We start from the raw sequence: 16,840 nt of genomic DNA, 5'->3' as shown, positions 1-16,840 counted from the left end.
TTTGAGGCTATTTTCTTGGTTATGAATCATCACAGCTAAAACGTATCTCTTAGTCAAGTAATGTCACACAGGCATATGTTTTAATACAATAGTGTTTAAGAATTTTATTTCAAATTTTGATGACTTTCTCCATTCCAGTGATGTAATAAGTTGTACCAAAAGGGCCACAGTGTGGGGAACAGTAGCAATGGGGCAAATTGGGGCTGACTAAAACCAGCAGCAAGTACCCAGGATACAGGACACCTGAATATGCTTTCAGTGTAACGGCTTCCTCCATCCATGCATGAACTGCTACATTGAACACCACAGATTCTTAACACAGTGCATCACATTACAGCAACATCAGAGCTCCATCTAATACAATCTGCAACGAGATAGGAGACAGCACATGGCAAGTGTTGGAGAGGAACTGTTGGCAAACTGCAAAATTCACAGGGTAGATCTTATTAAATATGACAGCTGGCAATAAGACGAGGGCTAAGGGCCTATGAAAGATCCTGCCTGCTCAGTGGAAACCAAGCCTGCAAGCAGTTAAAACTGGCCGCACTGACTTACCTGGACCAATCCCACCACTTGCCTGTGGGTTGAACACTCGGAGGAAGGCAGTGGCACCTTCAAATATGCACGCCTGTGATGTAAACGGGGCCCAATTGCTATTTTAACCCAAAGCCTGGGCAGAGGAAGCTGTGGCAGGCCAGGTGGGAAGAGGAGCCAGGGCCAGAAGAGGCCCAGAAAGGTCCTTTTGTTTTCTTCCGAGCCTGGAGAAATATGAAGTGCTCCTCTGGGACCCACAAGGAAACCATGGGCCTTTCTTACAGCTGGTTTCTCTTCCCTCCCCTTGACCATGATACCCGACTCAACCTCCAGCCCGATTATAGGGCACTGTTTCTTTGGGTACCAGTGACACCCTGTACAGCTGAGCCACGGGAATTAAAATCTCCTGGTACTCCCGCTGCAGAGGTCTGGGTGGTTAACATTCCACCTAGAGGCCTGTCCACATGGGAGTTAAAATCGGCCTTTTAAATTTTGCTTTCAAATCCTTAAAGATAAACAGGTCCTTGGACAACAAAGGTCACTTAACCTGTAAGAAGACACACTGATTTGTGGATTCTCTCCCATCTCTTTCATCACTCAGGCAAAGCTACCAGTTTCCAAAGTTAGCATAGCTAATCACCGATCCCAAACCTTCACCAAGCAATCATCTTCAAAAATAGAGACAAGGAATCATCGGGAGAGAAGAGTTCCCTTATTGAGTAAACAAATCTAGGTTCAAGGGTTTCTTTTTAGTAAGCGGCTGTAAAAATTCCTCCCTTAAATACTTTTTCATCAGTTTATTTAAAACCAGAAGTAGATGTCATGTTTGTTTCTGCAGTTTTGTTGCTTTTCAAGAAACAATGATAATTTAGTCAGAATCAATGAGAAATAAAACTTACAAGCTGGATGGAGCAACATTACCTGGGTTCTGACGAATGGGCAAGTGCAGGAGGCTTCATGATCTCAATCCGAACTACACAGAATTCAAACATGGCAGTAATGCTGCATATTTCAAACCTTAATTGGCAGTGTTTTATGAAAACTTGGCAAAGAACCCTCTGAGATCATCAAGTTCTACAGAAAGATTTGTTGTGACTTTTCACGAATCCGAAACACATGATCATCAGGAACAAAAATCTCTTTAGAAGCAAACTCCCACCTTCAATCAACAATCACAGGTAAACTATGAAGCAACATTTTATCAGAGATATACCAGGGATCCCTGCACTAACTGTTCCACAACATTCGCACTAGTGTGATCATTATAAGATATGCAACCAAACCATCCCCTCTTTAATTTCTAGAAGAGCTTCAAGTACCACATGTACAAAGTCACATTAAATTGCGAGTCAGTGAGGATGGGGGAGGCGGGTTGAGTTTTGTTGTCATGTTCTTGCAATGATGGCAGCTGACAGACATCTACACTAGTTTCTTAGCCTCAAAGAAGCTCTTGAGATGCTTCATTTGCCAGATTCCGGTTAGGATTAGGATAATCGTCTGTGCAATCGACCACCATAGGACGCGTTGGTTCGTGCTTTCGCTCGTCTGCCGGAATCGTTCCTCCCTGTACTGAAGCAGTGAAAACAAGACCAAAGTCATGAAAATCAGCCATAAACTTTCACTTCTTAAGTGCAGAAGCAATCTATTAGACAAGAACAAGCAGGCGCCCACGAGGTTCCGTGAACAAGGTCACTGAGTGCAAGTCCCAGATTCAACTGCAACCCTGTGCTGAGTTAGCTGATCTTAGTTGGGGCAGCAGGTAATATTCAAGTGGGAGTGGGGAGTAAACAGGCTAGTTGGGCCAAATGGCCAGTTTCTTTATTGTAAATTCTACGTATGTGTTTCTATTTGTTGTGGAGTGCACCACAAATGGCCTCTGCACCCCTGGGCAGGAAGGGAGGAAAATCCGCCAGGGTTTTTGCTCCTGACTGCAATTCAGCAGCAGCACTGCAATGTGCATGTCAGATGAGTACAATATTAAGTTTGATGCCCTCCACAGTCGAGCACAGTCCACACACACTGTTTGGCTCAGAGATGGAGAATGGCCAACTGGGTGAGACATGGGACGGCTGCCATTGCCTTTCGAACCCTTACCTCAACAACATTCAGCTCAGAAAATACTGGGAAACAAAATGCAGTGGATAGCATTTGTATGAGTTTGATACTTCAGCACGTATTAGCCATCTGAAAAATAACTGGTAGCTGCAATCTTTAAGCCCAAGATATTCACAACCATCCAGGCTAGGGGGAAGTGCATACTGTTGCTCTGAATGTAGAAACTATGCATGAAAAGAGGTAGCCCCCTTGAAGTTTGATGAAACTATTTTACAAAAACAGAAACTGGCAACTGGGTTAAATGGAGTCTCAGATCCAGTCATAACACTACACAACAGTAAAGCTGGTGTTGTGAAAAAAGTCAATTTTTCAAAGCACCCTGTACCCGTTAAAAACTGCGCGCAATAAATCTCAGCACATAAGTCACGTCTAGGAGCCACAGCAATTCTGCCTCAACACATGTTTCTGCCTACAGTCTGCTTCTGAACTGTAGTTATTGACTCTCAGATGTTGTAAATGGAGGTCCAGAGAAGGGCTGCTGAGATAGATGGAGATCCATGTCTCTCACTCCTGCTGCAGCAAATCACCGGAGGCAAGCTATTTATGATTATACAGCAGTGTTTGTCTTTCTGATTTCCCACCGGACCATTCCAGAAAATTATCCCTGTGTATTCCAAAAGGAGCTGCTGCAGCTTTAGATTCCTGGAGCACTACTTGCTCCTCACTCACCCTCTGGTAATTCTGTTCTTTCTGAATCTGTTCAACCTGGTCCAGCAGCTGCCGGACTCGCAACTGCAGTTCGGTCAATTTATCCTTTGCAGCGATTTCTGGGTAGTTGTTGGCATGTTCCCCCACTTGGATGTCAAGGTGCACTCGCTAAACCAGAGAGGGAGAAGTGTTCACTGAAGATAAGCAGTTAATGCCACACATTAATAACGTCACAATAATTCCACCCAACCTGCCTTTCCTGAAGACACACAATGATGAGGCACTGGTGCACAGGTATCTCCAGCACTGCTGATACCTCACACAGGTATCAATCATTAAATACGAGGCGAGACAATGTGAGTCAGCAGGGTATTCGAGCATGGAAGCATCGCAGCTGAGCCTGATCCTGTCTTTATGCATGTATTGTTTTCTTTTATTCATTCATGGGATGTGGGCATCAATGGCAAGGCCAACATTTATTGCTCAACTTGAACTGCCCTTGAGACAGCTGAGAGGCTTGTTACATGATTTCAAAGGATACCAAACAGTAAACCACATTGCTGTGGGTATGGACAAACATCGAGGCCAGACCGTGTAAGGACAGCAGTTTTCCTTCCCGACAGTGAACCAGATGGGTTTTTATGATAATCCGGTAATTTCATGATCACCGTTACTGACACTAGTTTTTTATTCCATATTTACTTAATTAACTAGATTAATATTCCCCAGCCGCCATAGTGGGATTTGCACTCATTAGTCCAGGCCTCTGGATTACTTGTCCAGTAATCTCTGTGCAGCAGGGAGTCTCTATATAGTGAGCAGGAGCAGAATATTCTTCTCCCTTACCAACGTCAGTGATGGCAATTGTGGCATATTAACAGCCCTGGTTGATATCAGTGGTTTCGTACTGAGCCATACAGACATACAGATGGAGGTTGTTTCATTCCTGGTCTGTATGACTCAGGACCACACCACAACGTGCATTCAGCTGCAGAGCCATGAAACATGGGTCACTCAAGTACTGAAGGAGGCTGTGCCCATGGGACAATGAGAGCATCGGCTGAAGGAAGTCAAGTTCATGAAGAAAAAAAATTACCAGCAAGAATTAAAATAGAAATTCGAAACATGCATTTATGCTGGAAACTTTTAGTAAAAAGCCTGGAGCTTGCTATGTAGAAGAGCACTGGGAAATCATGTTGATGCTGCTATCATTCTGGTCCCACCGCTCGTGAGCTGAATTATGTTAACAACGTACACAAGGTCTAGTTGCCCTTTTCGGAGAGGTTATCCAGAATATTCTATCATTGGAAATACTGAATACAGGATGTTCAGGGGATCCTAACAGACTTTGTGTAAAGAACAAGGTGGTGAATCTCTCAGTGGGACTGGGTGAACAAACCAATATAGAAACCCACAGTAAAAAACAGGATTAAGACTCAGTGCAGGCTCAAGGAGGAACACAGCATCAGAACAGGGCTGCAGATGTTGATCCTGCTCCAGCAGCTGAACGTACGCCACGCGTTTTATTCCGTACAACGTACTATTTTCATCTTCACGTTGAGATAAAATGAAACAGAGCAGAAACAACACCAGCAGCTGCATTTTTTCCGATGGGGTGCCCTACAGTTAAATTCACAGATATACCCAATGTCCAGCTCTTACCAGTTTTCCACCTGCAAACAGTGACATCTTTGTGGAGTTGGAGTGCAGGCAGATCTGATGCTCACCCGGAGTGTGTGATGTGAAAGTAAATCGTCCCTCAGAGCCGTACTGCCGGGAGAGGATAATCTGGGAATTGGAAGAAACAGTCAGTCGACAGTGGACAAGTAGAAATGTGCTCAAACTCCCAATTCTGCCTGACGCAAAACAAGACGGAGCAAGCAGCCTTCTCTCGGAACAGAGAAGAGTTCACATGGTCTTGCCTTGTTAAATCTGAGAATAGCTTTTCACAACTTAAGGTAGTATTCAGCTTCCCTGAAATGACTGACTCTTTCTGGGGTGCGGTTCCACATGTAACAGGCTATTTTACCACAGATCCTGATCTCATCCGTTCATAGGCATGTTCCCCCAGTCACCAGAGAGAGATCAGGAGCAAGGTCCCTAGCTGGCTTTCCTCTCCCTAAACCAAGTGCATTGAGGCCAATTGCAATCCTTCCACTGCCATCCCATCTGAAATCAGCCACCTGAGTGCAGACCTTCCTGATCTGCGTGACTCAGTATCGTACTGATCAGCATCACTTTACCCATCACTGGAGCTCTGCTCCAATTACTTTGAATTCATCTGATCCTTTTTGCTAAAGATTTCTATCTGGGATATTTATCCAGCAATACTTAGCAGTGTCACTCCATATGGAAATGTGCTTTAATTATGTGGGGACCACCACACAAAGAAAATATGCACTCAAAGTTTGCACTGCTACTAAACTCAACAATTACATAAATCATGTTGAAGTCCTCATTTGCAGGAGTGCACTGTTTATTCTAGTTCAACCTCTCCACGGGTCACAACATATATTTAAATTTTGTCCTACTTAAACCGATACAGTCAATCACAGACTCTATTTTTAACCCAGAATAAAACACACCAACCAGGTTTCTTTAATAAACAACAAAATTATCGGTTTATTATAAAACAAGTCTGAAACAGGAATGAAGAAAAGCAAAAACACACAGACTGAAATATTAAAGTTCCCTTTTCACCTGAGCCCCCTCACACTCTCTCTCTCACACACACACACATACACACAGTAACTGGAAAAATAAAGGAATTTTTGTTTTTAGAGCTCTATTACAGACAAAAAAACACTTGGGCTGAATACTTGATCATTCTTGAAGTAACAGCAGATGAGATATGTGCTGTTCCAAAACCGGCATTCAGTCTGGCCTGAGTACACGGAGACAGATCACTGGGATCTTTTAGAACAGTCCTTTTCAGGCGGCGTTGCAAATTAATTTAGCAGGCTTTTCTTCAAAGACAGGAGACGAGATGAGTTGACACAGTGGACTTCTCAGGGTCTTTTCGAGAGGTGCTAGAAAGCTGAGCTGGGTTGTGGTATTCGCTCCTTTCCTAGGAATTCTAATCTCTCCCTGGAAGTTCTCTTCTCTCCTTAGAAGTTCTCTCCCTTTTATTACAGTTCAACCTCTACTAAAAACAATTCAAAAGCAAAACCAACAACAGGTCAACCTTTTGACCTCATCAATCTTGACCTGTCACTTCTTCGTAAACAACTTCTCAAGGTGTCCAAAGTTCTCTAAGCTAGAAGTCAGGTGGTTTCCCAGAAAGGCTTGTTTTCCTCACAAGACTTCTCAGTGCCCCTTTTGAAAAACATTTCCAGGGACTGTTTTTCCAAGTCAAGTGGCCTTCATATGACCCCCTTTGAAAACCACAATGTTTAACATTTCTCCAATCTTTCAAAAATAAATCCTCAAAAAAAAAAATATTTAACAAAACACAGAGGCACTTTCGTAGCATTTGTTTAAGATCTGAAACCTCTTACACTCAGCACGATGAAACAACCATCTGTGCCCAACCCAATATTCCAAGGTGGGATGTTATGGATTGCTTACAATGTGTTTAGCTGAGCCAGGTGACTGATACCAAATTACCCAAACAGCCGAACTCACGTCTGGGAACTTGGCATCTACATCTCCAACATGAGAGTCTGTGCTCCTGCAGTGGAGCCCATCGGATAGGAGAAAGATGATTTTCCATTGACGCTCCATGCCCGGTAAAGGACAGCACACTGCTGGAGTCACATCAGAACAAGAAATAATTTTACGTCATAAGCAACTGTACATTGGGAAACACTAAAATGTCTGACCAAAGTCACTTCTGCACATTACTTGAACAAAAGTACAGGCGGCACAGTGGCGCAGTGGTTAGCACCGCAGCCTCACAGCTCCAGGGACCTGGGTTCGATTCTGGGTACTGCCTGTGCGGAGTTTGCAAGTTCTCCCTGTGTCTGCGTGGGTTTTCTCCGGGTGCTCCGGTTTCCTCCCACATGCCAAAGACTTGCAGGTTGATAGGTTAACTGGCCATTATAAATTGCCCCCAGTATAGGTAGGTGGTAGGGAAATATATAGGGACAGGTGGGGATGTGATAGGAATATGGGATTAGTGTAGGATTAGTATAAATGGGTGGTTGATGGTCGGCACAGACTCGGTGGGCCGAAGGGCCTGTTTCAGTGCTGTGTCTCTAAACTAAACTAAACTAAACTAAAAGTAGTGAGGTTATGCTTCAGTTATACAGGACATTGGTGATACCACATCTGGAGTACTGTGTACAATATTGGAAGGATTGGAATGCATTGGAAGCAGTTCAGAGAAGGTTTATCAGACTAATACCTGGAATCGACGGGTTGTCTTATGAGGAAAGTCTGGACAGGTGAGGCTTGTATCCAATGGAGTTCTGAAGAGTAAGAGGCGCCTTGATTGAAACATATAAGATTCTAAGGGGTCTTGACAGGGTGGATGTGGAAAGGATGTTTTCTCTTGTGGGAGAATCTAGAACTAGAGGTCACTGTTTAAAAATAAGGGGATGCCCATTTCAGACAGAGATGAAATTTTTTTTCTCTCAGAGGGTCGTGAGTCTTTGGAACTCAAAAGGCAGTGGAAGCAGAGACTTTGAATATTTTTAAGAAAGAGGTAGAGAGATTCTTGATAAGCAAGGGGGTGAAAGGTTATCGGGGGGGTAGGCAGGAATGTGGAGTTGAGGTTACAATCAGATCAGCCATGATCTTGTGGAATGGCGGAGCACGCTCGAGGGGCCGAGTGGCCTGCTCATATTTTGTATGTTTGTAAGTTCGTATCTCCTCCAACAAGGACAGCTCTAGTGTTCACCCATATTACTTTCCAACCTCTGATACAAACACATACCCCAACTCCAGGTTGCACCCTACCTTGAAGTCAGGATCTCGCACTTCCACATGCATCCCCAATCCTGGAGTCGAGGGCAGAAAAGATTCTGACTGCTTATCCCATAACTGAGTCCGGTAGTTACCTAGATTAAACATTTGAAAAAGGAATTACACAGAAAGTGCTGCACAGAAACAGGCCATTTGGCTCAACAGGTCTATTCTGGTGTTTATGCTCGACAAGAACCTCCTCCCGGCATACTTCATTTCACGCTATCAGCATAACCTTCTGTTGCTTTCAGTTGATGAACTTGGAATAGTTATACTGGCTGGTATTTATCGTCAAGAGAAACTATTATTCCCCAGTGATATTTTCCCTGGTAACTGCCTCTGTGTTTCAGTAATCATGTACTGCTTGTTAGACTGGAAGCATTCTCACCTCAAGTCAGAAATTTGCGGGTTCCACCCTCACTTCATCGGCACCCCATCGAACACTTAAAACATTCACTTCCTTCACCACCGACATACCATGGCAGCAGTGTGTACCATCGACAAGATGCACTGCAGCAAGCACCAAGGCTCCTTAGACAGCACCTTCCAAACCCGCGACCTCTACCACCTAGTAGGTCAAGAGCAGCAGGTGCATGGGAACACCACCAACTCCATGTTTCCCTCCAAGTCACACACCATCCTGAATTGGAAATATATCGCCATTCCTTCATCATTGCTAGGTCAAAATCCTGGAACTCATGACCTAGCAGCAATACGGGAGTACCTTTACACCACGGACTGCAGCGGTTCAAGAAGTTAGCTCATCACCAGCAGCTCCTCAAGTATAATTAAGGGTGGGAAATAAATGTTGCCTTTTCCAGCGCCCACATCCACAGGAACATAGACATGTGAATAAATAAATTTTAAAAAGCATCCATTGAGTACATAAATCCAGCAATCACTTCAGTGCAGTACTAATGGAAGGCGAAGCTGATCCATGCCTGTTGCAGTGGGCATAAAAGATTCTTGGCACTGTTTTGAAGAAGAGCAGGTGGCTAATATTCATCCCTCAACCAACACCACCAAAACAGACTAACTGGGCACGCATCTCACTGCTGTATATGGCACCTTGTGCATGAATTGTCTGCTGCGTTTGTCCAGTTAACCACAGGGACTGTTCTTTAAACGTAATTCAGTAACTGAGGAGCGCTTTGGGATGCTCCAAGGTTGTGAGTGCATTGTAGGAATTCAAAACCTTTCAGTGGAGACTTTGTATACCATGAGCAATCAAAGATCTCTTCTCTTTCAAATACAATACTGTATTCTTAATATTTCTTTATGGGATTTTGGTAGCTGGCAACGACTTGAAATTGCTACTGAATGTGGTAGAGGTTTGTTAAGTAAATCTTTATGTCAGGTACATTTACACAATATTGTGTGCGCGCATATCAACTTTTTTTTAGTAAAAGTACTGCAAGTGACTGAAACAGTATATCGCATCCATACCCACAGCCAATTGGTAACACACGGACAACAAGATTTTAAAAGATTATCGGAAAAAATTTGCATTTAAGCCAATGAAATTCAAAAAATTTGCTTTGACAATTAAGTGTGGCAAGAATGATGTTGTGGACAGGACATGGACTGTATTCATTGTATTAAACAGATTAAAAACTGCAAAGAAAAAATCCAACGACTCGGCTAAACATTGAAAAGACTTGTACTTGTATTGAAGGTGTTTTTACGACCGGGTGAGAAAGGTGTCTATGGGTCTCCTTCAGCCTTTACCTGGTCTTATTGTAACAAGATGTAATTTTTAAACACACTGTGTTTTGAGCTTCCCCTTGCTAACTCCTTGTTCACCACTTTCCAATTAGAAGGCAAAGAAATGAGCAGAAACAGGCTTTCTTAGGATTAAAGAAGAAAAGTGAAATTTATTCAAACTTAAACTCTAATTTGGTTAACGCCTACAAATACACACCACGCCCCACGCTAGCATGCATATACGATACGCACATACAAATAGAGACAGAATAAAAAAGAACAAAAATAGAGAGGTTTGAGGCAATATCAGAAGAGTTTCTTGTTACTGTGTTTCGAGTTCACTGTAGTCCTTTTGCAGATAGTTCTTGCTTGTGGGTAATTCTTGCTTTTCATTGGGGCCCAGTATTCTTCTTAAACCTTGTTCACAGTCAGAGACTTTTCTCTCTTGGGGTTCATATGTCTTCAATGAATTCCAAAGCTGGTGAGAAAGAGATAAGCAGCCAGGAGAGAGGTCTTTTCCAGTCCATGAGCAAACAGCTTTGAGTTTTAAAATTCTGTGGCAAGTTCAAATTCAAAAAACTCCAACAGCCAGTTAGTCATGTGACTAAACTGGTCTGTCCATGTCTGTTTGTGTATTCGGCCATTTTAGCAGTTAACCTGAAAGGTTAGCTTCTCCACCTTCAACACCTGGTAATCAAAAGTCCATTGTGGATTAAATTGGAGCAGGGAGTGGCCCCTTTGTGGATCTGGTGTTTTTTTTAAAAACAAGTTTTTTCTTTACTCCAGCAACAGTTTAAAAATCAATGTTTTTTAAAATTCTTCTTTTTAATTTATTCATGGGAAGTGGGCGTCACTGGCCAGGCCAGCATTTATTGCCCATCCCTAATTGCCCTTGAGAAGGTGGTGGTGAGCTGCCTTCTTGAACCGCTGCAGTCCCTGTGAGGTAGGTACACCCACAGTGCTGTTAGGAAGAGAGTTCCAGGATTTTGACCCAGCGATATAGTTCCAAGTCAGGATGGTGTGCGACTTGGAGGGGAACTTGCAGGTGGTGGTGTTCCCATGCATCTGCTGCCCTTGTCCTTCTAGGTGGTAGAGGTCGCGGGTTTGGAAGGTGCTGTCTAAGGAGCCTTGGTGCGTTGCTGCAGTGCATCTTGCATCTGTGCATTGGTGGTGAAGGGAGTGAATGTTTGTGGATGGGGTGACAATCAAGCACGTTGCTTTGTCCTGGATGGTGTCGAGCTTCTTGAGTGTTGTTGCAGCTGCACCCATCCAGGCAAGTGGAGAGTATTCCATCACACTCCAAACTTGTGCCTTGTAGATGGTGGACAGGCTTTGGGGAGTTAGGAGGCGAGTTACTCACCGTAGGATTCCTTATCTCTTCCCTTCTTTGGCCTCCTTATCTCGAGAGACAATGGGTAAGCGCCTGGAGGTGGTCAGCAACGCAATCTCACAGCTCCAGCGACCCGAGTTCAGTTCTGGGTACTGCCTGTGTGGAGTTTGCAAGTTCTCCCTGTAACCGTGTGGGTTTGCTCCAGTTTCCTCCCGCATGCCAAAGACTTGCAGGTTGTTAAGTAAATTGGCCATTGTAAAAAAAAAATTGCCCCTAGTGTAGGTAGGGGAAGGTGGGGATGTGAGGGGGGAAAATGGGATTAATGTAGGATTAGTATAAATGGGTGGTTGATGGTCGGCGTGGGCCAAAGGGCCTGTTTCGGTGCTGTATCTCTCTATGAGCTGCTCTTGTAGCCACAGTATTTATGTGCCTGGTCCAGTTCAGTTTCTAGTCAATGGTAATCCCCAGGATGTTGACAGTGGTGGATTCAGTGATGGCAATGCCATTGAATGTCAAGGGGAGATGGTTAGATTCTCTTTTGTTGGATATGGTCATTGCCTGGCACTTGTGTGGCATAAATGTTACTTGTCACTTATCAGCCCAAGCCTGGATATTGTCCAGGTCTTGCTGCATTTCTACACGGACTGCTTCAGTATCTGAGGAGTCGCGAATGGTGAACATGGTGCAATCATCAGCGAACATCCCCACGTCTGACCTTATGAGTGAAGGAAAGTCATTGATGAAGCAGCTGAAGATGGTTGGGTCCAATACACTACCCTGAGGAACTCCTGCAGTGATGTCTTGGAGCTCAGATGATTGACCTCCAACAACCACAACCATTTTCCTTTGCGTTAGGTATGACTCCGACCAGCGGAGAGTTTTCCCCATGATTCCCATTGACTCCAGTTTTGCTAGGGCTCCGTGATGCTATACTCAGTCTTGATGTCAAGGGCAGGCACTGTCACCTCACCTCTTGAGTTCAGCTCGTGTCCATGTTTGAACCAAGGCTGTAATGAGATCGGGACTGAGTAGCCCTGGCGGAACCCAAACTGAACGTCACTGAGCAGGTTATTGCTAAGCAAGTGCAGCTTGATAGCACTGTCGACGACACCTTCCATCACTTTCCTGATAATCCAGAGTCGGCTGATGGGGCGGTATTTGGCCGGGTTGGATTTGTCTTGCTTTTTGTTTACAGGACCTACCGGGGCAATTTTCCACATTGCCTGATAAATGTCAGTGTTGTAGCTGTACTGGAACCGCTTGGCTAGGGGCTCGGCAAGTTCTGGAGCACAGGTCTTCAGTATTATTGTCGGAATGTTGTCAGGGCCTGTAGCCTTTGCAGTATCCAGTGCCTTCAGTCATTTCTTGATCTCACCAAGAGTGGGCTGAATTGGCTGAAGACTGGCATCTGTGATGCTGGGGACTTAAAGAGGGGGCCGAGATGGATCATCCACTTGGCACCTCTGGCTGAAGGTGGTTGCAAATGCGTCAGCCATATCTTTCGCACTGATGTGCTGGGCTCCCCCATCGTTGAGGATGGAGATATTTGTGGAACCACCTCCTCCAGTTAGTTGTTTAATTGTCCACCACCATTCATGGCTGGATGTGGCAGGACTGCAGAGCTTAGATCTGATCCGTTGGTTGTGGGATCACTTAGCTCTGTCTATAGCATGCTGCTTACGCTGTTTGGCAAGCAAGTAGTCCTGGGTTGTAGCTTCACCAGGCTGACACCTTATTTTGAAGTTTGCCTGGTGCTGCTCCTGACATGCCCTCCTGGACTCTTCATTGAATCAGGGTTGATCCCCCGGCTTGATGGTAATGGTAGAGTCGGGAATATGCCGAGCCATGAGGTTACAGATTGTGGTTGCGTACAATTCTGCTGCTGCTATTGGCCCACAGAGCCTCATGGATGCCCAGTTTTACATTGCTAGATCTGTTCAAAATCTATCCTATTTAACACGGTGGTAGTGCCACACAACACGATGGAGGGTATCCTCAATGTGAAGGTGGGACTTCCTCTCCACAAGGACTGTGGGATGTTCACTCCTCCCAATACTGTCATGGACAGATGCATCTGTGGCAGGCAGAATGGTGATGACAAGGTCAAATATGTTTTTCCCTCTTGTTGGTTTCCTCACCACCTGCCGCAAATCCATTCTAGCAGCGATGTCCTACTTGCTCGGTCCTGGTTTACATGAACAGTGATTGTTGCAATAAAGACATGAATGTATTCTGGGTCTTTCATCAACAAGCTGATCAGTGAGGAGAATTATGAATGAAAAGTGCAGCCCATGTGTTCAATGACAAAATTAAAAATTCACATAGTCCCAACTGCACAAAAAATCTCCTATTTGGCATTTTCTTAGGAACAATGGAATCACAGAATCATAGAAAGTTTACGGCACAGAAAGAGGCCACTTGGCCCATCGTGTCTGCGCCTGCCGAAAAATGAGCCACCCAGTATAATCTCACCTTCCAGCATTTGGTCTGTAGCCCTGCAGGTTACAGCACTTGAGGTGCACCTTTCAAATGAGTTGAGGGTTTCCACCTCTACTACCCTTTCAGGCAGTAAGTTCCAGACCCCCAACACCCTCTGGATGAAAAAAAAATTCCCCATCTCCCTCTAATCTTTATACCAATCACTTTAAATTTTCACTGACAGACCATAGTCATGGCAATACGCTCCTGACATTCACTAAATCAGACAGCAGGGTCCAAACTTGCTGATCATCACCCGATGCCTCATATTATAATTTCAATGGATCACATATTAGCTGGTCATTACAAATCTAGCACAAATACTTTTATGCCCATGTCGCAGAAGGGTCATGAGGAAAAACTTCTTCGCAGTGTGTGGTTAGGATCTGGAATGCCCTGCCTGAGAGTATGATGGAGGCAGGTTCATTTGAGGCATTCAAAAGGGAATTAGACTGTTATATGAAAAGGAAGAATGTGCAGTGTTATGGGGAGAAAGCAGGGGAATGACATTAGGTGAACTGCTCATTCAAGGAGCCAGTGCAGACACAATGGGCCAAATGATCTCCTTCTGCACTGTAACAAATCTGTGATTTAATCATATATATAACTGAAATAATAAACATCCAAGTTTGTCAAGTTTCCCGTCCTCCATTTGGGCGCAGACCTTTTCGAAGACAGTTGCACAAGAGAGTGAAAGGGCGAATAATGAAAATGGCCTGGCTTCCTCTTTCTCCTATACGCATCACTTATCTGGCGCAGTTTTCATTTCCCAGACACAACTGTACCAGTTTGGTACTCTCCTCCCGATGCCAGGCAGTATAAGATGGGCATAGTTTGGTATCAAATATTCTGAATTGCTTCTGCCTTGGTGTACACTGGCTTGGTACCAGGCAAGCAATGAACCATGCTCTGTACCACACAGTGTCAGCCGCTATAGGGCATGATGCCCAACACTGGAGAGTGTGAGCATGCTTTCCAGATGTGAAGCACTCATCCCAGGGTGTGGGCAGACAATCTTGTGCTTGATGCCAGAATGCAGATGACAAGCCGAGTCAGTGCAATGTACACAGTGCCAGTAGGGGTACAAGACCCAGTGCCAACCAGTAAAGAGCAGGATGCCCAGTGCCAGCCAGTGAGAGGTATGATGTCCAGTGCCAGCCAGTGAAGAGCAGGATGCCCAGTGCCAGCCAGAAGGGGGCGCGCTCGCTCCCACGGGGTTTCCGACCCTCCTGAAGGGGGTGCTGTCCCCTCTGATGACGTTGCGCTGCCGGGACGTTGAGACTCAGGCCGCGCTACTCACCGATCACCATGGTCTCATCAGGGATCTCTTCGATGAAGCATTTCTTCTCGGTCTCCCCGATATGAAAGTAGATTCCGTGCGAGAGGCCGAGCTGGATGCTCAACCATACTGACAAGACTACGCCACTCCGCCTCATTCCGACCACTGCTCCGAGTCCCCGCACTGCGCCTGCGTCCCGGATTCAGGATACGATCGTTGCGTCTGCGTCATCCAGCAACGGGAGGAGGGCAGTACGCATGCGCCAAAATAAAAGCAAAATACTGCACTTGCTGGAAATCTGAAACAAAAAGTGCTGGAAATACTCAGCAGGTCAAGCAGCATCTGATGTTAGGTCACTGACCTGAAACGTTAACATTGTATCTGTCTCCACAGATGCTTTCATTATTCTGTCATTTAACACTCTCTCTGCACTAACGCTTTGTCATTCACTACACCATTAACACACTCTTTGTCTTTTCCCCATGTCCTCCTTGTCAGTTATTCTCTGTGACCCTCTGTCCTATCAACACTTTCCCATTTGTTCTCTTTTGCCCCACCCCTACTTTATTTGCTGAAAAACAATTACATTTCTAACCTTTACCAGGTCACTGGCCTGAAACATTAACTCTGCTGCTCGCTCCACAGACGCTGCCAGACCTCCTGAGCATTTCCGGCACTTTTTGTTTTGATTTTAGTACGCATGCGCTCTCTGGGACGAGCATGCCGATGCTGCGCATGCTTTAGCACGCAAGGTGCTGGCCGAAACACGAATGTGTTAATGCTATACCACACCAAAAGCACAGTACGCATGCTTTTATGAAGGTTGACAATCTTCCTGGACTGTCCTGGAGTGTCTTTGAATTGAAAATTAATCCTCTGACCATTGATCCTAGCATGCCAAAGAGAAAAATCACCCAGACATTTCAAGGATTTTACCCTACTTTCCTTGAACACTTCTGTTCATTGGCGATAAAGTTCTGAAGACTTGCATTTATATGTTTGCAGGGTGAAGGCGAAGGAGTGGCACTGGGTGAAATGCTCATTAGGAGGGCCGGTGCAGGGAATGGCCTCTTTCTGCACTGTCTTAATTCTGTGATATACCGCTTTTCACAACCTTCGGACTTCACAAAATGCTTTGAATCCCATGAAATACTTTTCGAAACGAAGTCACGGTTGTGAAGTAGGAAATGGGCTCAGCAAACTCCCAGAAACAGCAATGTGGTAATGACCAGAACATTTGTTTCAGTGATATTGATTGAGGGATAAATATTGGCCAGGGCACTGGGTTAACTCCCCTTACCTGTCTTCGAAATAGTGCTGTGGGATATTTTACATCCGACTGACAGAACAGCCGGGATCTCAGTATGTCTGTGAGTGCAGCACTGAATCGTCAACCTTGTGTTCTCAAATTCCTGCAGCGAGCTCACAAACTTCTGACTGAGAGGCAACAGTGCTACCACCTGGGTCAAGGTTGACACTAAAAATATTTTACGATACTTAAATAGCAATATTGGCTGAGAGGAAAAAGGATGAACTGTTACAGTCAAGAATCATCCAATTGGGTTAAAATGAGTGTTTCCCAATTGACGTAGGAGGAATTAATAACCTTGTAGTAAAGATACCTTTAGGGAAGAGTGACCATAATATGATTGAGTTTGAAAGTGATTTTGTTGAGTCCAAAAATTAGGCATGCCTTGGATTAGAATACGTCATTGAGGTAATTTTTACAATTACCACCGCAAACCATTCAGAAGAAATATTGACATCTGCCAGTATGAAAACAGGCTGAGATGAGAGTCATTTCTTCCGCTGCCTGAACAGAACTGCTGGAACTGTACCTCAATCTT

The 16,840-nt window shown here is 44.7% G+C and overlaps 1 protein-coding gene across 1 annotated transcript; it reads right to left on the bottom strand.

The window, feature by feature from the left end:
* Positions 1-78: 78 nt before the first annotated feature.
* LOC137357130 (transmembrane emp24 domain-containing protein 4) lies at positions 79-15,213 on the bottom strand. Its single transcript, XM_068023188.1, has 5 exons — positions 15,015-15,213; positions 8,197-8,297; positions 4,960-5,085; positions 3,319-3,465; positions 79-2,103 (listed from the first exon to the last, which is right to left on the bottom strand). Exons 1-5 carry the CDS (start codon positions 15,148-15,150, stop codon positions 1,954-1,956), a joined length of 660 nt encoding a protein of 219 aa, XP_067879289.1. The 5' UTR covers positions 15,151-15,213; the 3' UTR covers positions 79-1,953.
* Between the last annotated feature and the right edge of the window lie 1,627 nt (positions 15,214-16,840).

This window comes from Heterodontus francisci, chromosome 47, assembly GCF_036365525.1.
Source record: "Heterodontus francisci isolate sHetFra1 chromosome 47, sHetFra1.hap1, whole genome shotgun sequence".
NCBI lineage: Eukaryota > Metazoa > Chordata > Chondrichthyes > Heterodontiformes > Heterodontidae > Heterodontus > Heterodontus francisci.
Note: the sequence above shows the minus strand (reverse complement) of the source record. Positions and strands in the feature narration are given on the sequence as shown.

Bases quoted from the DNA above. Each gene is read 5' to 3' on its own strand.
- LOC137357130 (XM_068023188.1), bottom strand. From the start codon at position 15,150: ATGAGGCGGAGTGGCGTAGTCTTGTCAGTATGGTTGAGCATCCAGCTC. The intron at 8,298-15,014 runs GTGAGTAGCGCG...TGTTTAATCTAG, and splicing joins TGATGAGACCATGGTGATCG to GTAACTACCGGACTCAGTTA. The intron at 2,104-3,318 runs GTGAGTGAGGAG...TCACTGCTTCAG, and splicing joins AAGAACAGAATTACCAGAGG to TACAGGGAGGAACGATTCCG.